The sequence below is a fragment of the Glycine soja genome, chromosome 15, assembly GCF_004193775.1.
Source record: "Glycine soja cultivar W05 chromosome 15, ASM419377v2, whole genome shotgun sequence".
Taxonomy (NCBI): Eukaryota; Viridiplantae; Streptophyta; class Magnoliopsida; order Fabales; family Fabaceae; genus Glycine; species Glycine soja.
The window spans coordinates 1426530-1449032 of NC_041016.1; the positions used below are offsets into that span (position 1 = coordinate 1426530).

Consider the following 22503-nt stretch of genomic DNA (forward strand, 5'->3'; position numbering starts at 1 on the left):
ATAACGGGCGGCAGTAGTTGGTGACTTGGTGGTCTTGATTGCTTGCTTATCTGTCATCTGTAACAGTCATGTAACTCTAATTAATTAAGCCTTACTAATACAGTGCAAATAAATAAGTGAAACGGAAAAAAATCTCCTTCCATTGAAAAAATTCCGTACGTACGGTTCCTTGTGAAAGTAAGAGAATTAATTAATTAATTAATCGTGTTCATCTTACGATCTTGCTGGGATAAGTAAGATAAGAAAACCATTTAAGTATAGTATATGATTACTAGCACTTAAGCATAGTATATGAATAATAGATACGGGTCAAGCAATGTACTGTCCAAATCTGTGTCGTGTGTCATTTGGTAGTCTCAGGAGAGTCCTGTATGTAGCTTATGGTTTTGCATTTATACCAAAGTACACTAAAATGAATCCATACTTTGTGGTTAAGATAGTTCAGTCGCTGTTTAAACTTTAAAGTTTAGCTGTTTATTACTGAGGCTTGGACCCGTTGCTTCTTGTTCATTTGTTAATTAATTTATACTTTAGTAGCAAGATTAGCTTAATTAATTAACTGTCCGTGTCTTCCACACTATTAACTCACCATTATTTTTAATCTTGCATATCTTCCTCCATCTTCTTGGTTGTTTATTGTTCTAGCTAGCCAAATTAACGAAGGAAGAATTCGGTTGAAATTAAGTAATTTTAATTTAACTTAATTACACTTTTGGTTTATGATTATACTTAAAATTCTCTGGATTTTTTTTATTACTGAGTTGTCAATTTTCTAACTCTTTTTTTTATCATCTTTAGTCAAATTTCTTTCTCCAACCAATTATATATTTTTATTTATTTACAACACTTAAACTTATAACTTTACTTAACAAAACTGAACTCAATTTTATTTTGATGAATGACTTATTAATTCACAAATGTAATAATACATATACTAAAGGTGAGTTGACACATGTTAGGATGAATTTATTTTTATTTTATCCAACCAAAAGTGTAATTAAGTCTTATAATTTTCACTAAAGGTGCATCATGTTGGAAAATAATAGAGTAAATTATGACTTTAATGAGTATATACTTTCTGTGTGAATCAAATTTATATTATAATTCAATCATAATTTATTATTGATATAATTTTTAAAATAATTATTATTATAAAATTTAATAAATTTATTATATATTGAATTGTAATTAAATGATAATATAAAATTATTTTAATGTTTATTCATAACTTTTTTGTCAAATTATATTTACATGCACTAAGATTTAATGATATTACGCCTGGTACTTATATTTTTTATATATATAATTACTCTTTTTTTTTTTTCAAAGCAAAAGAATAAGAGTATTATAAGGAAATAGTTCAGGTGCACAGGCCGAAACTAAGCAAAATCAATTACAAAAAGTGTCTCATTAATTTATCATTATAGAAAAATAATGTTGAATAGATAAGATAAAGGTTTAATTTATCTTTTGGTACTTCTGCATTAATTTTCGTTTTCATTTTAGTCTCTATATGAGTAATTATATAAAATAGTTGAGAAACTGAAATAACAAGCCCGAAGGTAGCACGCTAGAACTATGGTTGTTGTGTACTTTACTTGACACCCACCCGAAAAGGGCGAAAAAGGAAAAACCCAAAGTCACATTATTGGAAGTACGGTAGAACCCACCATTCAAAGGGAATCAACTGCTCCTTTAAATTATTGCCAATATCTCTAAAATTTGTGTGATTCAGAATGCAGATATTGGAAACTAAGCAAATACATAGTTGGAATCTACAGCTAATACGCTTTCTAAACACAACCCGACACTTGTTTTTTAGTTATCATAACAAGTGCCTTTTCAATACCATTGACATAACATGTTCATAAGTATCACATGGCAATATTCATTTTTATATTATAAATTAAAATATGTAATTTAAAAATAAATTTTACTCTTTTTATTCTCTTGTTATTTTTCCTTTACCTTCGATATTCTGCTTACACGATTAGCTAAATTTTTTTTTTGTCAATTATATCAAATAATTTTCATTTTATCTTTATCTATATATTAGATTTTTTTTAAAATAATTTATCTCTTTTAATCTTTTTTTATCTCTATCTCTAAATTAAATTTTAATATTTTTTTAAAATATTAATAATTAAAAATAATCTTATATTATAATTTAAATTTATCGTTTGTTTTAGTGAAACGGGTCTCAGTACTTTTAAACAAGATCTCGTATTTGAGTTTTGTAAATAAAAAAATGTTTAAACAATAACAAATTCTTCAATAAACATTTAAGTTCACAAATATTTTGTACTATAAAAATATGATAATTAGAAGGCTCATGACAAAAGATTATTTTTTTTAGGTAAACATATCCTTTTAGCAATTTTTTTTTTCTTTTAGGGGTGTTTTTGCTTAACCAAGATATTTTTCGTCAAAAATCAATGATTAATCTTCTACAATATTGAAATTCATTTAAAGAATTAATATTTTTCAATAAATATTTTCTTACATGCACAAACTAAGAATTATATCTATAATCATATACTTAATAATTAAAATTATTTATCAACCATGTTACACTAGGTTGTTAATGCTTTTAAAAGCTTAGATAGTCATCCAACTTCCTTGCTTAACTTCTATAATGGACTAAGTAGCTATTGTCACTAAAAGCTTGTTTCTTAGCAATCCTTCACTAAATTTTTTCTTAACTATTGTGAAATGACAAATAATAATTAATCACTAAGAGATTGGGTCCATATTAATTATTAATTAATAGTAACCTATTTTTATCTTTCGACAAGTACAAGTAGAGTGCACCAATCATAGAAAAAGCCCACAGCAAAGTTATGAAATTCAAAACAACAAATAGCATCATGATCAGAAAAATCCATAATTTGATTAACGTTGGCAAATTACACCGTATTGACAATTTTTGTCATTTTTTTCTAGCTAACAAGCATCAGGGACGACACATTGTCCTACAGAGTTAATTGATATAATCAAGTTAGCAATTATTAATTCTTGATAACTCTTGTTTTCATGAAGCAATCGAAGTTGATTAATACTCCACATGGACGTGCCGATTGATTATTGAGGATTTTTTTATTATAATTTTTATCTTTATCTTAATCCTTCGATTCACCAGTATTTTATTTATTTATTAATTCTTAAAAAATTAAGAATTTTTATTTATTTATTATTATTCTAAGAAAATATTAAAAAGTTTACAATAATTTATATATATTCTTTAGACAGAGGAGTTAAACCTCTTTATTAAGAGAGTTTATGAATCATCCTATAAATTGCACCTTAGTTAAATTTGGAAAAGGCTTTTTGAGTGTACTGGAGATGATAATTCACCAAAACATAGTAAGCCAAGGCAGAACGAATCTAATCATGTGCTAGTCAGGGTGTCATATAATAATCCTTTGTTATTTATCTAATTAAGTAACATGTTAGGGTTAAAGACAGAGGAAGTATAGTCTGTATATTTTAGAAAAATGGACGATCGTAATCTGAACTCAATGATAAAATAAAAAGGTATTATCCACGCCCAGTGGGACTCGAACCCACAATCGCTTGATTAGAAGTCAAGCGCCTTATCCATTAGGCCATGGGCGCCTTTGAAAATATAGCACAAAGTATTTTATAAAATTAATACCCAATGGCTGTGGAATTTATATAATTAACCAAAGTTTAAACAAATTTAAAAATAAGCTTAAAATTTTTTTTGGTCCCAATAATATAGAATTTTTATTTTCATTATTTAAATATTTCATTTAGTTTTATCCCCTACAATTTTTTTATTGATTTTAATCACTACTATCAATTAACAATGTTAAATGATGTCATAATAATAATATTAATAACTTATTGACTTTAAGGAGTATGACATAGTAATTGTACATATTTTGTTTTAAATAAATTGGGCTTTTAAATCTTTCAAATTTCATCAATTAGTATGGCATTATTTATTTTTTAACATACAAGAATTTAAAAATATAAAAATAAAATAGTAATTATTAATAAAAAAATATAATTCATATATAATATATATTTTAAAAAATTCTCACGAATGTAATTAAATTAATTTTTTTTGTGAGAATGATATTAAACAGTGAAAATAAAACTGGAGAAAAAAGGAAGACTTTTTTTTAAAAAAAAATCATCAAGTAACTGTTGATCAAAAGAGAAAAAACACACAATCAAAATTAATGGTTGACGAGTTACTCATTTGATAGTATTATATTTGAAAAGAAACACGAGACTTGATCGTATTAGAAATAATAATAAATATTTAGAAAATAGTAGTGGTATTCATAACTTAAGCATTAAAAGATATTGGACTAAGGTTACTATAACATTTTCCCTTTTTCAGTAAATGTGTTTGTCTAATATAACATTTTCCCTTGGATCAGAGTTGATGTCCATTAAATATGGTCTTCTGGAAGCGTGGGATGTTGGACATAGACACAAGTTGTTTTGTTTGTGAATCAGATTATTCGTTGCGGAAGGAATAGTGGTAACCAATAGCATCATGATTAGTAGAGACTAGAGAATGGTCTGTTGAGTTAAGGAAGCAGATACTGTTGTTCATTTATACGTTGGTTTTTTGAGTTTTAGCTTGACTTTACCTCTTTGTAATCTTTTATTTTCCCACTCCACCAAAAATCTAAAGAATAAAAGAAAATAACGTATGCCATCTAACTTTTATAAATAAACTCGCTTTTATCTGGTTGATATATAATGTTTTTCTTGTTTATTTAATAAAACAATAGATATTGCTGTAAACATAAAAATAGAAATTTGAGATTATTAATAAAAAAATTAATGTAAGCCTGTAAACACGCCCCAATGGGACTCAAACCCATAATCACCTGATTAGAAGTCAGGTGCCTTATCCATTAGGCCATGGGTGCTTGTTGTTATACATGGCCCGTAATTACAATATTAAATCTATAGGAAATCATGAAGGAACTCAGGAAAAAAAAATCAGTATTTCAACTTGTTTTTCTTCTATTAAAATCATGATATTTGTTTTTTTATATGTTTATATTTCATTTTAGGCTCTTAATATTGGATCGTATAATTTTGATTTTCAAATTTCAATTGGGCTAATTATGCCGATCAAGTCCCCTCTCGATCCCCTCCCCCTATTTGCAATCAAATTCCTTCAATTTAATTTCATCTAATATTTAATAGAATTAGATACATGATAAATTAGACATGATATGACAATGAGTAGATACAATGTACCACCTAAAACACACAATATTTAGCATACAATAATAAAAAAAATATAATTTATATTGATTTAGAATATGTTTGATTTGCAGTTACAAAATTATATTAGAGGCAAAAATAATTTTACCAACAGCAGATTATGACTCTTGCTTTTATGTTTGTTTTGCTTTTATATGTTGGATTTTATATTAAAACGTGTGTGACAACATTTTTATTTATAAACCAAACATACATTTAGTTATCATATTGATGATACTTCTGGGTAAATTGTTGTTTTTAGAAAAATATTAAACAACAAAAGAGATGTCTTCTCATTCTAAGGAAACTAAAGACTTATGATTTGTTTGGATTATAGCTTAATTAAACACATCTCAGTTTTGTTTTCCAATTTAGCAATGCTATTATTTATCCATTTTGTGCATTGGAATGTGCAAATAGATGTTTGATGCTTCTATAACAACAACCCAAACACAGATGACGTAATGAAACATGATTGAAAATGAGAACAACCTTAAAAAGACTTAATTGGTATAATTAGAGTTTAAAGAACTAAAATATTGCAATCACAATACTTGAGACACTAAAATATAAGCCGGTAAATAAGCATTAAACTAGATGAAAACATTGTAAATAAATTTACGCTGAAAAAACTGATCAATAAATTGGACTTTTTAAATAATTAAGCAAACCAATAAACAATTACTCCATTTTTAAATCTAAAACCGACGTGAGACTATTCCCTGGTAAAATCACTTTAAAATAAATTGATTGAACAGTGTTTTTTTTAATCCTTTCTTAAAGGTATCCGGTTTTCATGCAGCAAATATTCTTGAACATTGAATTGGTGTATAAAGCAGTTTGAGCCTTGGCGTTTATGCAAGTCAAAAAGATGATCCACATGGAGCTCTGGGGCAGTTGTCCCCTTGAAGTGCAGTGTTTAAATTATAGCCAAGCACCGACGAGTCAAACAAGTACATAAAGATCCATAATGCTTGATCATATTCATACAAGTTATTGTCAATCGTCACTATCAAAATGCAGAAGAGGTTTTCAGAGCTCCCTAATTGAAGGTATTCAAAACTATGTTAAACTGGAAGTTCTTTACAGCACACCGATTCCGTTTCCGTTTGCATCATGGTTAAACTAACTATCAAATGGTAAACAAGTAATTTCACCAGATCACCATCAGTTTTAAGTGTAGTTGGACAAAATTAGATTAGGTAGATCATGCACCCTTGAGCACAGAGTTAAAAGTTAGTTAGTTAATAGTAATTAGCTTAGTCATCTAATCTTTGTGAGGACTAAGGAGGCTTCATATAGTGGCAGGGAGAAAGGTATCATCACCTTGGCTTGTGATATGGAACACAGAGGTAGAGGTAGAGTGTGTGTCACTGGGGCTTCAGGCTTTCTCGCTTCTTGGCTAATTAAGCGACTTCTTTTGTCTGGCTATCATGTCATTGGAACTGTCAGAGATTTAGGTTTCTCTCTTCCATATGTCATTTAATTCATTTTGATTACAATATACAATTCATGTACCACACATTTAGTGGCATTTATGTGAGAAAAAGAAAAACAAACATGTGCTGTTAGTTGACTAGCCCATATTTAATTAGTGGCCGATTATGTCTTAAACAAAATTGTTTCTGCGAAAAAGAAAAACACACGTGTTGTTAGTTGACGTATGTTTGTATAGGCAGGATGATTTTTAGACATTTTTTGTTATGTTGGAAGATATTTTGGTTTTTTACTTACACCAAAAGTGGCATATTTTGATTATATTAAACAAAAAAAGAAAACATTTATGTATTTTGTATATGGTGCTGGTACATACAGGGAAGAAGAAGAAGTATGAATACTTATGGAGTCTAGAAGGAGCAACGGAGAGGCTCCAACTAGTCCAAGCTGATTTGATGGAAGAAGGCAGCTTCGACAACGCAATCATGGGATGCAAAGGAGTCTTCCATGTGGCCTCTCCTGTACTCAATACTATATCTGATCCCAAGGTATAATAATATGTCACATTTTTTGTTTGTTCTTAGTTAGTATGTGACATGGCATATGGTAGCATAGTAATTAGCTTTTTTAATTTCTATGTTAATCTACAACCTCTGAAATTATCCAAACTTTCACATAACTACTAGTATCTCACACCATGGTATTTTAATTCGATCAAACATAGTCAGAAATATTGGAGCCGGCAGTAAAAGGCACGCTAAATGTTCTGCGCTCTTGTGGAAAGAACCCTGCCCTTGGTCGTGTGGTATTAACTTCATCTTCTTCAACTCTTAGGCTAAGAGATGATTTTGATCCAAACACACCACTAGATGAATCATCCTGGAGCTCCTTGGAAATTTGTGAGAAACTCCAGGTACGCATTGCTTAACCTTAAGTCATCATATACATAAATATGGGCACACTCAATTATTCAAAAGCCCAATTTTTTACTCCATCCTATATAGCTAGGTACATGTTAATTTATAAGAAATGAAAACGTGATTCTAAGTTGTAGCATGTATTGAATGAAGGCATGGTATGCGATGGCAAAGACACAGGCAGAAAGAGCAGCGTGGGAATACTGCAAAGAGAAGGGAATAAATTTGGTGACAGTTCTGCCATCATTCATCATCGGACCCAGCTTGCCTCCTAATTTATGCTCTACTGCATCTGATGTGCTAGGGTTGCTCAAAGGTACATAAATAAATATGCTTTGCCCCTAACTAAGGTTGGTACATTTTCTTTGAATAATTGTTGGTTAATATTCTAATGAATAGGGGAAACCAAGAGATTCCAACTACTTGGAAGGATGGGATATGTTCATATCGATGATGTTGCCCTTTGCCAAATCCTTGTTTATGAAAATGAAGACTCCCATGGTAGATACCTTTGCAGCTCTACCGTAATGGGTGAAGATGATTTGGCTTCATTGCTAGCAAATCGTTATCCTACCCTCCCTATCTCCAAAAGGTTGGTTAATGTTAATGCCTTATCGTTGCACAATATAAGTATATTAACACTGGTTTTAATTTTTAGTGTGAAAATTGGTATCAAAATTATGTCTTACAAAATGTAATTACACACGCCCATTGTCGTGCAATGATAAAAAAAAAAAAAAATGTATGGAACAAGTGTAGCTTATTATCTTTTTATTGGATTTTCAGGTTCGAGAAACTAGATAGACCACATTACGAACTAAACACTGGAAAGCTCAGGAGTCTAGGATTCAAGTTTAAGTCTGTTGAAGAAATGTTTGATGATTGCATTGCCTCTCTTGTGAAGCAAGGCCATGTCACTCTTCACCAAGGCCACGGTCCAATTGAATGAACTTGCATAAGTTGTTAGTTGAGATTGTAATCTTAATCCAAATGATCAATAACATTGTTGGGTTGATGGTACTTGCTTCCCAAATTAATGACCCTATATTTAAAATGTAGAACTGTGATATTAATTAGAAAGACCCGAACCTGAAAGTACCTCCAGGTTCCAGGAATTTTTTTTTTCTCGCATAAGAAACTCCTTCTCTTATAGTAATAATAAATATACACTGGACATTTAAACAAAGAAAAGATCAAACGTAAAAATGGACATACAAAAAGACTAAGTATACTTTCTTATTTTAAAATATAAACTCCCCTAAAAAGGAATTTTTTTTGGCACATCCTAATAAAGGAATGTAATTTCATACTTTAATTTTTTCAATATAAACAAACCTGTTACCAATGGTGAATAATTGAGAGCGTCATCGGCTTTTTATATTTTTATTTCATTTTCTAAGGTCATAATTTATAATAGAGGTTCAAAACCAGTTATTGATCATGTTGAGAATCACTGTAAGAGTAAAAAAAGTTCTAAAATATTCAATTTACATTAAAATAGATATTCAACTTTTAAGAAAGTGAAATGTACATCTTAAAAAGATGTGATGTGAAATAATCAGGTCACTTGAACAAAATAAAAGGAATGGTTGTATGAAAGGCAATATCACAATATGGCATAACTGCTGCGGCAGAATCTCTTGAGAACGTAAACACAAAGAATTGATGTTGTGTCGTTCAAAGTGTTTCACCTTTTAGTGGGGGTAATAGTAACCGACTGATTTCATTTTTCCTATCTTTAACTTCAATATATATTTTTTTTTATTTGTCACATAAAACCTCTAACAACCTTTGCTTTGTCTGAAATACTAGAGTAAGGAAATTACTTGCTAGTATCCACTGCCACTAAACTAACAGGGAATGAAACACATTTGAGGTCATGCATGATTGCATCATTTGCATGCCAAGAAGCTTCTTTGTAACAGGTATTATTACGTGGAAAAAATGTTCACTTCTAGACCAGTTAGTTCTGACATAACAGGATTTTTCCTTGAAAATGTTAGTGTTAACGCACAACAAATTCATCCAAAATCGCACGCATATGAAAGGCAATATCATAATATGGCATAACTGCCACGGCAGAATCTCTTGAGAATGTAAACCCAAAGAATTGATGTTGTGCCGTACAAAATTGCTGCGTAGCTTCCCTCCACTTTTATCATTATTCAATGCACACGAGTGGTGCGTCTAGAACTAGAAGGAAAGGTCAAGTCTCTGTACGTATGACTTCTGAGCGTAACAGAAAATTGTTTCGAGTTACCCTTTCTCCTCATAAATTGCATCATTTGCATGCCAAGAAGCTTCTTTGTAACAGCTATTATTACGTGGAAAAATTGTTCACTTCTGGACCAGTTAGTTCTGACATAACAGGATTTTTCCTAGAAAATGTTAGTGTTAACGCACAACAAGTAATCGCACGCTCAATTGCTCATAAGTCAATTGTCTCCGTGTACTCTGTCCCTACTCCTAGCTACGATAATTTTCCAAACATTTTCTGCAACTTCGTTACTATATATTGCTAGCCTTCTAATAAAGGGATCGCAGAACTTTCTCTATTTAGATTCTCACTGCCTCAATAACTTTAAAGCTCGGCAATATGAATCCAAAGTTTTATAATGCAGTTAAGTCCAATGACATAACCACATTTTTGAGCCTAGTTAAAGAGAATGGAGAAATTCTCCATCAGATAACAGCTGATTCCTTGAGCACTCCATTACACCTTGCTTCTAGGTACGGTTGCACTGAAATAGTGTCTGAAATAGTTAGATTGTGCCCTGACATGGTTTCTGCTGAGAATAAAAACCTGGAGACCCCAATTCACGAGGCTTGCAGACAAGAGAATGTTGGGGTCTTAAAGTTGCTGCTAGATGCCAATTCCACAGCTATTTGTAAGCTTAATCAGAATGGCAAAAGCGCTTGTTTTCTAGCTTGCAGACATGGAAATCTTGACATGTTGAATCTCCTGCTCAATCTATCTGAGATGGGGGGGCCAGAGGCCACAGGGTTTGATCAATCTTGTATCCATATTGCTGCATCAAGAGGGCACACAGGTAGGCATAAAATGGTTTTCTCCATTAAGTTTGCATTTTTTTTTTTAACTTTTACTTATTTTTGTTGGAAAGTCCCCTGTCGACTGATTCAATTGCTACAATGTGGTTTATATGCTTGTTGGACAACCTTACTAATTCTTAATTGATTTTAAAGTGAGAACTAACAATTTTAAATAGTTCATCTAAGAAATTTTAAATTTCTGTGCAGATGTTGTTAGAGAATTGTTGAATAAGTGGTCAGAGCTTACTCAAGTGATTGATGATAATGGGAACTCGCCATTGCATCATGCTTGTAATGGAGGACACAGAGAGATTGCATGGATCCTACTAAGACGTGATCCAAATCTTGTTTTACAATACAACAACAATGGCTATACACCATTGCACCTGGCAGTAATGAAAGGGAAAGTCTCAGTCCTTCAAGATTTTGTGTCAAGCATTGCTACATCACTTAACCATCTCACTAGAGAGGAAGAGACAGTATTCCATTTGGCTGTGAGATACGGATTGTGTGATGCTTTGGAATTCTTGGTACATGTCTCCAATGGGACCAATCTATTGCATTTTCAAGATCGTTATGGCAACACTGTCTTACACCTTGCGGTTCTAGGCGGGCGCTATAAGGTGAGTAATTATTATCACATTTAGATCTATTGATGTAAGTATGTCACCTAAAATCAATGTAGTATGGCTTTAGTACTGTCCCTCTTTCAATATCATTTGATTGTTGATATTTAGATGAAATATTGCTGGGATTTCAATCCTTAAATTGAGCTTACATCAATTAATATACACCAATGGGTTCTATTTAACAATTATTGTAAGTCCTAGCCAATCAATATTTATGGCATATTGATTTGGAATGTGAATCCATATGTCTGTAGTTGTGCTTATAGTTTTATTTATGATAATTAGATGGCAGAGTTCTTGATCAACAAGACAAAGGTGGATGTTAATGCTCGGAACTGTGAAGGGGTCACAGCACTTGACATCCTTGACCAGGCTAAGGACAGTGCAGAAAATAGGCAATTACAAGCCACACTTATCAGAGCTGGTGGTAGAAGAAGCATCCAATCTTCGCCTTTTTCACGGGAAACAGACAAGACCAATTCTGTGTCTCCTGTAGCATCTAGCCTTTCAATGTCATGGAGGTATACAACTAATCCAGTGGAATTGCCAAATCAAAATGAAATGGTTGCTTATGATTGTACAAGTCCACCACAACTTGGCAGAAGCACCAACTCTAGATCACCTTCCCAGCCTCAAGTGAGTGAGAGAATTGAGGATACAACCTATAAATCATATCACTGCTCCCCAAGAAATTTAGGGAAACACAAGCAACAGAATAAAACAAAAGCTGAAAATCTAAATCAACTTTACTATACTCAGAGCCGGAGGAATAAGCACTATGAGATGCATAAAGAGGCAATACTGAATGCCAGGAACACCATTACAATAGTTGCTGTTTTGATTGCTACTGTGACTTTTGCTGCTGGCATTAATCCCCCTGGTGGTGTGTACCAAGAAGGACCAATGAGAGGCAAGTCAATGGTGGGCAAAACAACAGCCTTCAAGGTCTTTGCAATAAGCAACAACATAGCACTATTCACCTCTCTATCCATAGTCATTGTGCTTGTTAGTATCATTCCATTCAGAAGAAAGCCACAGATAAGACTATTGACAATCACTCACAAGGTCATGTGGGTGGCTGTGGCATTTATGGCAACTGGCTATGTTGCAGGCACATGGGTGATCTTGCCACATAGTCCAGAGATGCAATGGCTATCCGTTGTGCTACTAGCAGTAGGTGGGGGCTCTCTGGGCACAATCTTCATTAGTCTCAGTGTGATGCTGGTTGACCACTGGCTCAGAAAATCAAGGTGGAAAAAGACTATGAAGGAAAGTGTGGATGTAGCTGCAGACTACCAAAAGGAAAGTGAAAATTCAGATTTTGAGAGCTCTTATTTACAGGGTTACCATTCATACTGATTAGTTTGGCTCTCGTGCATTCTACCACTTGTACCATAATAATGTTAATGATGTATATCCATAATTTTTTTTAAAACTATTTCACAAGCCAGAACCAGACAGAACAAAATCTAAAACTGAAATGAGGGTAAGAGTATTGGAGAATGATAAGCAGTATCAAATAACTTAATGAATGTTAACCCAAATAATTTTGCTAGTCAAAGTTATATTCTTTCTCTTTGAGCATTGCTAAAAAAAACACTAACAACATTTCAAATCCAAATTAAAATAAATTATTAGGTTAATTAAGTTTTTAGTCCCTAATTTTTTTTAAATTCAATTTTTAGTTTCTAAATAAAAATTTGACGGTCAAGTCCCTCAATTTTTTTCATTAAGGTTTTTAATTTTTAAATTTTTAAAAATTCTCATTAAATAAATAAAAATAATGAATTTAAATTTTTATTTAAAGATTAAAAATTATAATTTCTAAAAGTTTAGAGACCTTCAGTCAAACAAAAATTTATGAACTAAAAATATTAACAAAAAAAATTTAAAAACTTTAATTAATCAAACTTTTATTGAGGAAGTAAAAATCGAATTTCAAAAAGTTTAGTTACTACATGTTTAGTAACCCTCAATTCTAATACAATAGTATAAAAAATTGAATTCAAGATTATTTATTGTAATGTCTATATTATCACCCTATCCGTAGTTCCTGCACATTTTACTTCGGCTTCTCTAGGTACCTTACGATTAGTCAATTCAATGACGATGCACTCCTTTTGGACATGCTTAGAATTGATTAATCTTTCCCTTAGCAAATCCAGTGAAATTGAATCTTAATACCAGTAAATTCAATAACTTACTATACTCATCCATAATTTGTTTTCATTTTTATAAATGTATAAACTTTCATTTTTATCCTTTCAACTTCCTTTGCGCCACACTTTCACAAAAATATTTTCAACAAATTTAAGTTGTTGATTCAACATTTTTTTAAAATAACCAAAAATGTATTCACGTCATCATAACTCTAATAAAAAAAATATTAACTTTACAGGTGAAATTTATTTATATTTATGAAAATACTATATGTTAGAATAGAAATTCTCAAAATAACAGTTGAACTAATAGAATTCAATGTTTATAAAAATTTATTAAGTGAAATAAATTATGCACGGCCTGTAATTTTTTCCTAGTCTCATCAAAATCATTTACTAAATATTTTTTTCTAGCAGATTCTGGAGCATGAATTACGTACTTTGAACGTTGAATTATATATACCTCGTGGAGTGGAAAATCCTGCGATTAGATGTAGAAAAGGAACGCTCAATAAATTAAAAGAATTATATATGTTTTTGGCTCTAGTTTTAATTTTACTTTTCCTAGTCATCATAATTGACTGTTAAATATATTTTTGTCAACCCCTACGACGGTATTTAATTCCCACAGATAAAAAATATATTTTTGTCAGATTCTAGAGCGTGAATAGTAGTAATTCACTTTGAAGGTTGAATTATTTAGAGTTGCATCGCATATTCCTCACGGAGAGTAAATGGTCTTATATAATCAGATCGCGCAGTAAAGTAATACAAATGCTTCAATCCAAAAGCAAAAGGTTTTTACACGAGAAAAAGTCAATCCATGTCCATAAATACAATATAAAAAACAACAACAACAATGATATTAATTAAAGTGACCAGAAGAGGGAAAAAAATTGAAAGTTGGAATGGTAAGGCCTAATTAACCTAAACAACTGAGATTCCAGAAGCAATAAACAAAAGAAAAACAATTAACTAGTTGTCCATTGTAACCTGAACAACACATTCAAAATGCCAACAGCATGACACTAACAAATGTGACGAAAAGAGACATAAAAATAGTAGTAAGCAGCACTGAGGCTGATGAAGCCTCTAAGGTTTGATCATCAGAAGGTGGAGGAGCCATTGGTGGAAACCCTTCAGGTGGAAGGGAAGGTGAAAGGGAAATGGGTGGTGGAGATTTAAGGATAGAATGTGGATGCATCACATCCACAAGTATTTTTTGGCCATTCTTGCAGTGATCATCGGTTCCACTGATGAAGTAGAAGTTCCCTGGCCTATCAAGATTAAAAGTGCTATTCCCATTGTCAAAGGCAGTGATGGGGTTACTTGCGTCACAATTCATGTAATCCAATTTCTCCACACTTAGAACTGAGTCATTCTGGTACTCAAAAACTGCATAAAAAAACATTATTTGACCCATCTTTTTTCCCATCTATTAAGAGATACACATCTTTTTCACAGTTACATTTACATATATTAATAATTCAAAACTAGTTCACTTATAATTTATTTTGGTGTTGGAAAAATCATCCATGTGTTAAATGTCACACAAGAACTAAAGAATGCATGATGTAATTTGAACGTAAGCAAACTGGCATAATAAAAATCACACAATGCATCTTCAAGTGAATATAAGGCATGCATGTGACTTGATATGATACAAGAAGCTTACCAAGAGCATCACCAACTTGAAATCTGTTCCTTTCAGCCCATTGGATATAAAATTGATCAGTATTGTTGTTGCCTGCAGGTTCATGCCAACCGAAGCCACCACCAACTTTGAATAGCACGGAAGCTTCAACAACACAAGTATTGGTGGCAGCCATGAAAATGATCACACAAGTACAAAGGACGAACAAACGGGATGCCATGGTTAATTGTTGTCTAATTCTTTTTCTCCCAACAATGTATGTATAGAAGCAATAAATGGCGGCAACCCAACGCCAATAGTAGGGAGTGTATATATAGAGCACATGAAATATTGAGGGAGAAAATAAGGTTTAGTGGGCAGTTTTTTTCATAACGTGGGGCAACGTAGTGGCGGTTACAAGTTTATATAGCTGATTTTAGAATAAGGCCGAGAGGGAGGTAACATGATCACTTAAGGAGACCAATTGGGATACAGTTGCAAGTTACTCTCATTTTGAAATTAAATTGGAACTTCTTTTTACCTGGCTATTTTCGGGTGATAAACATGGTATCCTTTAACACAAGTGCGAAGCCATATTTGTTTGTCAAGCACTGATAACAACCTCATTCCGTAAAAAAAAAAAAACCTCATACTTTCGTATAAATCACTCTAATAGATCATTAATTATACAACTCGAGCATTTCAATATAACAATTATTTTTTCTGTACTGATTAATCATGTCATAACCAAAACCTTATTCCATTCTGTTTACGATATATAAATAAATTTAAATAGGAAGAAATCGCACCAAGGATTTTTTTTTTTTTCAAGAAAACCAAGGATGTGGTTTGGTAGTTACTTTTATTGCTAGTTCATTATGATGACACTAAAGGCGTAATCAGAAGTCCAGAGAGATTAGGGTGAACAGAAATAAGAGGCACTTAAACAATAGTTTAGGAATGTCTACACTTGGCTTTAATTCAGGCTTTACACCGAAACGTAGGAAAACAAGGTTTACATGTCCCCCTCACGAGCTAGCAAAGGCTACCTAGCTTAGACCCGACACAATTATGTCCATACTCCGTAGAGTTGTGGTAAAGAATATAATACAGGAACAAGGTACATGAAATCAGCATATAGTATAAATATTCTCCAAAATTGATGGGGCATTTGCCCCTGCAATTTGTTATGCGTGGCTACTCAAACTCGTTTCCTTTCCACTACCGATCAATTTTTGGAATTCTCTACACTTAGCAACTCGTATGTCAAGTATGCTGGGAGGCATTGGTTTTAGGGAGCCGTGCAACTCTACTAGATGGAAGAACTCTTGTTTGGTTAAGCTTTTCTTCTCAACAAGCTCATTCACCAAAGCATCCATCAGCGTTCTATTTTGCTCCAGGATCTGATGTGCAAAACAAAGTTGTGACAATTAAGTGTTATGCAAAATGGGATTGAGACTTTTTTACTAAATCAAGAGAAGCATAAAGTTCTTTAATCCTTCTTTCCATCGTAACATACCTCTTTTGCACGTTCATAACACGAGTTGACAATCTGCATGGCTTCCGAATCAATTTCCTGACAATGAAATATAATGTAGTCGTAAGTTGGCCAAATGTTATCATTGCCAAAGATAAGGGCAAGTTATTCTGCTTCTCCACTCGTATTGGTCTACATTCCTCACACTCTTTTATTCGAGATACATTACAAGGAATTCTTGTTTCAACTTACAATAAGAAACTTCACGAGAAAACAAAGCTTGAGACAGAATTCATACATTAATTCGGTCTGACACCCAGAAATTGGACATTCCATGATACTTCTCAGAAAGCCCACCAAGAACAAATGTCCTTGCTGCAGACCTAGCATTGTCTGCAGTTTCAGCCCATATCGTACTCAACTGAAAGATTGCAAATAAGTTAAAATATTTCTGCATGTCCAAAACTGTATCCATAATCTGACAGAAGCAAATAAAAAGGACGCACAAACTAAACATTTGACATAGATAACTTGTGCACACAATAGTACTGATATAGAAACTGTAATTTACAATGGAACAAGAAATAATCAATAAATCATAATAAACAAAATCAATAAAGAACTTATAAAAAAGCCATTTCTCATTCTCTCTGGCGATATAGAAAATCGGAAGTCCATATATTGCTTTTTATTTTCCTTCTGATCTCTCTAGCAGATTTTATGGACACGTGTTTGTAATCCCACTCATAGAAATCCAAAATGTCCCTAGAAAAATCATATTCATGCCAATCATTTAGGCTAGTTAGTTAACAAATATCTTTAAACGTGTGTGCACAATGTTAGGAACAAATTTTGTTCATTGCATTATTTGTTTGTCCTGCTACTGTGTTTACATTTAGCTTTACAATTACAAAAATAGAGTGAGGAAGTTTGTAGAAACTAGAAAGCATGGAAAACTATTCTATTACCTGACCACTCCCAAACCAAAGTTCATCAGCTGCACGGGGAGCTAGTTGAACAGTAATATGATCAAGAAGGGATTGTCGTCTGCACAACATTAGCAGTTTAAAATTAAGAGGAAAATAATATGGGAGGCACTAAAAACAGTTTTGTAATGCAATTGGATCCAGCACAATTAATTTAAATCAAATGCATAAATGCAGGCAGCATATAGCCCATGCAAACATTATCATCGATTGATGCCAGTAATAAACAGACAGCATTTCATTTGGAGAGCATTCTCCAATAGCTATATTTTTTAAGTTGTAAAGGTTTAATTGAAGAATCCATACGTGAGCATTCCTTGATTAAATTTGACTGAATCCATCTTCACCCGAACATAACCCAATTCCCTACCAGCTCTAGGAGCAATCGTGACCTACAACAAAGCAACAAAAAGCTAAAAGTCAGATAACGAATATTCATAGAACAAACTAAAGAGAAAATTTTATTTTAATGTGAATAAACCCAATAACAAGTAGATTTCAAAAAGAAATAGAGCAAAAACCAAACTCTGAAGGTCAACTTTCTGAATTGCATGAATTTTAATGTCTACTCTAGAGCATTGAGGATGCATACAGATAACCAGACAAGAGGACAACCTTGAATTTTGTAATCCATTATTCTTAGATCAGCTATGTTCCATTCAATATAACAGTCAATTTATGTTTTGGCTACATATTCTTTACAGTATTGCATTTATGATGTTATATAGCCAGCTTCAAATATCATCCATATGTACCACATTATATGACTCAAACACAAAAGGCATGCCACAATATTAATTTACAGAAATAGGAATAGAAAAGGCAGGAAAGACAATTATTTTTAAGATGTAGTGAAAGAAGAATCTTATTTGCTTCCTTTTCACCTCAACTCGGTTTCTTTCAAATTGACTTCAAGCTTAGTTATATTTTGTATTTTGGCTAATTTTTTGCATCTAATATGCTCAGAAATAATCAGCAAGAAATATTGCATGCAGATGGGATTTGCAAATGACAACATTCGCAAGAACTATTCAAGAGAAAAGTATTTTTAGGGTATTCTACAAATAATACAATTCAATTCTAACACATTTCCTCGTTTCAGACATGAGAGAATATTGCCAACCAAAAAACAAAATGGATAATGTAAAGCCCATACAAACTCTATATTTTTAAGATCAGGAAAGTTCACAGCCACAACAGCCATTGCAGCTTCATTTATAGCTACTTGTTTCCATGTCTCACTGCTTCTTTCCTTTCTATCTAGCATTCCTCGTTCTTCCATTTGTGCAGCTTGCAATAAGTCATCAGTAGTAATCTGCAATAGTGAAAAGAAGAAATAAAGAACTGCCAGCTACTAGGTTACTGCAACTAGTAAATCCTTTTCTTATTACATCCTCATTTGATCTCTATCCCCTTTTTGTACATCCTTTAAGGGACTTCTTATTGTGGAGACTGGAGACACAGAAATTGTTCTCATGCATTAAGAGTTACAAAGTATAATGAATATATTATTCAATGAAGCATGTTTTTATAGTCAGATAAATACTTTTATTTGCATGCTTGATTTTGGAAAATGTTAAGGAGATTGAACGTGTAATGTCATACAAGATGCAGCAAAGAATATATCAATTTCCTATAAGGAAATACCTGAACAATAACTGTCTGGCAATATTGTATATGCTATTACCTCAGTCCTTGAATCACGCATCATATTAATGGCAGCAACCTCAATTATGTTGGCTAGCTCTGCACCAACCATTCCATCAGTCATACTAGCAACAGCCATGTAATCCACATCTTCAGCCATTGGCTTTTTACGAGCATGGACCTATGACACCAGGGGGAGATTGAGTGGGCCAACTACTTAATGTGTCATTAGTAACAAATCAACAAATATTAATTCAGTAAAAGAATAACCAAATCCTAAATGCTACATGCAGGTAAAATATCAGAGAAGCTGCTACCTTTAGAATTTCTATGCGGCCAATAAGGCCAGGCTTGGGGATATATATTTTCCGATCAAACCTGCCAGGCCTCACAAGTGCAGGATCCAGAATGTCTGGTCGGTTTGTGGATGCAATAGTGATCACCTCTCCCCTCCCTTCAAACCCATCTAAGCACACCAGGAGCTGGAGCATTCAGTCAATAGGAAACATCAACCAATATATACACAAAATTTTACTTAAGAAATGCAGTTGGGAAGTTCAGCACTGCCAGCTTAACCTGATTAAGAGTAGCATCACGTTCCTGTCCACCTGAACCTTTAATCAAGCCACGTTCCCTTCCAACAGCATCCAGCTCATCAATGAACACAACAGATGGGGCCTGAAAAATATAATACAAAAATAGTGGCCGATTAGAAGCAAACACTGACAGAAGCTGGAGAAATAGGTAAATTTCAAGAGATGACAGCAAAATGCAGCAATAAAAAAGAAAGGATTCCAATCACCTTGAAACAAATATAATGAGGAATAACAGGATGTGCCAAGTTTACATACTAATTGACAAGATAAATTATTTTAGTGGAAATCAGTTGCAAAAACCAAACTCTTATAATTTGACTTTAAACAAATAAGAAAAATTGTGAGAGCACAGTGGAAAAGCTAAAAAATATTACATACATTTTCCCGGGCTTCTTGGTAAAGTGCTCGGACACGAGAAGCCCCTACACCGACATATATTTCCACAAACTGTGAAGCGGAAATAGAGAAGAAATTAACCCCTGCCTCACCAGCCACTGCCTTTGCCAGCAATGTCTTTCCCACTCCAGGGGGGCCACAAAGAAGTATGCCACCTAGTGAAGTGACCAATTTATATTTCAACCTTCAGTAAGTCAAGTGTAAAGCACTGCAAAATCAAATGTTTCCTGAAAACTGTCCTTTAAAATTTGGTAAGTTTTAAGTTTTCCTGAAGGCTAAGTTAGTTCATTCAAATTATTCTGTTAAAAGTTAATTATAGTTGAGCTAAATGAGACCTGGTATTTTCACTCCCCTCCTTCGGTACATCTCTCCATGAGTAAAGAACTTGACAATCTCCTCAAGTTCAAGCCGAATTTTACCCAGCCCGGCAACATCACTAAACTTCACATCCACGCCTCTCTCTAGATACTGAGGAAGCCTCTTGTTCTGTGCTCTCCTTACACGCGCTCCGGATTTCATAAATTGCTTTGCCATTTTCAAATAAGCATTCTCCTCTCCTTTCCCCTGCTCACCCTCCTCATCATCACCTTCAATTCCCTCCATCTCCCTCTCCAACTCCCTCATCTTCCTCCTCTCCTCGGCCTCGGCCCTCTCAATCTTAAGCCTGTCCTCATAGTCCTTCTTCTGCTTCCTATAACTAAGCACCACAGTCCTGTAAAAAATGTAGAAGAAAAGCACCCCAAGTGCATTGGCCACATTGCTATTATTTGCCAAATCAGACCAGAAATACGCCATTTTCTTGTTTCGGTCACTGGCCTGGCGCAACGATTCCTTATACTTCCTCTTCCTGATCTCCCTCTTCCTCCTCTTCCCCTCCTCCTTCTTCTGAGCCTTCATGTTCCTGTCCATGGTCTCCCTCTCTTCCCTCGACTTCCTCAGCTCCTCTTCCTTCTCCCTCTGCAACTGCATCCTCATTTCCCTAAACTCCGCGGCCTTCTTGGACTCCTTCTTGGGCTTTGTTTGCCTCTCTTCGAAAACGTAAGCAATGAATTTCTGCACAAAAGGGGGCACCCAAATGTTTGCCAACAGAGAGGTAGGCAACTCTGGACTCTTAATGGGTGGCGTGTATGCATTCACACACACTGAATCAATTTTCAACTCATCCCATGAATCCCAAAACTTGCTATGGCTCTCAAGCGAGGGCAACACTGTCCTCAGCACTCTCGAATCATCCAAAACTACAAGAACTGCTTCGCCGCGTTGCCTCAATTTCGCGGAATTAGGTTTAATTACGTGCTTCAGCTTCCCGCTCTTCTTGAGTTCGATGATTTCGCTGTAGGGGAGGCGATCGGAGACCACGGGAAGGCCACTTGTCCATGTTTTCAGCTCCTCCGGCGAGAGACCTTCGGGCTTTTTCGCGGATTGTTTTTTCGGTGACCGTTTCTTTACCTTAGTGGTGGCAGCGGCGGCGGGTTTGGGGAGGGAGGCGGAGATGACGGTGAGGGTGACGGAGAGTTTGAGAAAGTCGATGCGGTTGTCATTTGGGACTTTGTCGTCTTCGTCGGGATTTGGGGTTTGAATTCGTGAGAAAATGGAAGGGTGATAACGAGGCTTTGGAAGCCTTTTGGATTTGGGGTTTAAGGAAAAAGAGGAAGGAGGAAAACGAAGGAAGCAATGTGAAGCCATGAAATGTTGAGTGTTGTTACATTCTCATTCTCAGATATGGGTTTGTTGGTGCAGCCATTGCTGATGGATGAAGAAGCTTAGAGGAGCCCAGGTGATGAAGCTTCTTCTTCGTTTTCGGATAAGTAGTTCGTTTTGTTTTTTTTAACTCATAATTAATTTGTCAAAAAAAATGTGATAATTAATAAAAAAAAATTACACATTACTATTAAAATAATACTAGTAATTATTATTATTAAACTAATAAATTTATGGCTTACTTAGACAATAATTAATTAACTTCTTAAAAATTAGGATACAGAAAGCAAGCAACATTTTCACATGGCAAGAAAAAAAAAACACAACATTTGAATATGAAAGAAGTAATTGTAATTTTTAGTAAAAATGTATATATTCATAAAATAATCTTCACAATTAGAGAGGCGTTAAACGTGTTTGCTTCACCAGATGAAGCTTAAGTAAAATTAGCAACTGCAGGGTGGTGCTAAGGATCGTTCTAATTTCTATCTCATATGTTTATTGAATTTTTAATTATAAAATACGAAATCAAGGGTTCAGTTTTCATGAAATTGAAAAAGCAACTGCAGGGATTAGTTTGAAGGAAATAGCTCATTAGAATGGTAAAGTTGGTATTTT

The 22503-nt window shown here is 33.5% G+C and overlaps 4 protein-coding genes and 2 non-coding genes across 6 annotated transcripts; 2 read left to right on the forward strand and 4 right to left on the reverse strand.

Annotated features, from left to right (window-relative positions):
• Positions 1–3542: 3542 nt before the first annotated feature.
• Positions 3543–3615, reverse strand: TRNAR-UCU. The gene has a single exon. It is a non-coding gene; the product is annotated as a tRNA-Arg (tRNA).
• A 1226-nt stretch (positions 3616–4841) lies between these two features.
• TRNAR-UCU lies at positions 4842–4913 on the reverse strand. Its single transcript has one exon. It is a non-coding gene; the product is annotated as a tRNA-Arg (tRNA).
• A 1575-nt stretch (positions 4914–6488) lies between these two features.
• LOC114386485 (tetraketide alpha-pyrone reductase 1-like) lies at positions 6489–8653 on the forward strand. Its single transcript, XM_028346501.1, has 6 exons — positions 6489–6716; positions 7072–7241; positions 7418–7606; positions 7764–7926; positions 8010–8202; positions 8397–8653. The coding sequence occupies exons 1-6, from the start codon at positions 6596–6598 to the stop codon at positions 8557–8559; spliced, it is 999 nt and encodes a 332-aa protein (XP_028202302.1). The 5' UTR covers positions 6489–6595; the 3' UTR covers positions 8560–8653.
• A 1520-nt stretch (positions 8654–10173) lies between these two features.
• On the forward strand, positions 10174–12725 carry LOC114387562 (ankyrin repeat-containing protein ITN1-like). Its single transcript, XM_028347760.1, has 3 exons — positions 10174–10660; positions 10869–11284; positions 11576–12725. Exons 1-3 carry the CDS (start codon positions 10207–10209, stop codon positions 12647–12649), a joined length of 1944 nt encoding a protein of 647 aa, XP_028203561.1. The 5' UTR covers positions 10174–10206; the 3' UTR covers positions 12650–12725.
• A 1563-nt stretch (positions 12726–14288) lies between these two features.
• LOC114386835 (mavicyanin-like) lies at positions 14289–15391 on the reverse strand. Its single transcript, XM_028346890.1, has 2 exons — positions 15125–15391; positions 14289–14844 (listed from the first exon to the last, which is right to left on the reverse strand). Exons 1-2 carry the CDS (start codon positions 15321–15323, stop codon positions 14456–14458), a joined length of 588 nt encoding a protein of 195 aa, XP_028202691.1. The 5' UTR covers positions 15324–15391; the 3' UTR covers positions 14289–14455.
• A 607-nt stretch (positions 15392–15998) lies between these two features.
• LOC114387995 (probable inactive ATP-dependent zinc metalloprotease FTSHI 2, chloroplastic) lies at positions 15999–21996 on the reverse strand. Its single transcript, XM_028348312.1, has 11 exons — positions 20520–21996; positions 20167–20339; positions 19769–19870; positions 19510–19674; positions 19233–19373; positions 18702–18860; positions 17852–17937; positions 17528–17606; positions 16858–16980; positions 16602–16658; positions 15999–16485 (listed from the first exon to the last, which is right to left on the reverse strand). Exons 1-11 carry the CDS (start codon positions 21868–21870, stop codon positions 16270–16272), a joined length of 2652 nt encoding a protein of 883 aa, XP_028204113.1. The 5' UTR covers positions 21871–21996; the 3' UTR covers positions 15999–16269.
• Between the last annotated feature and the right edge of the window lie 507 nt (positions 21997–22503).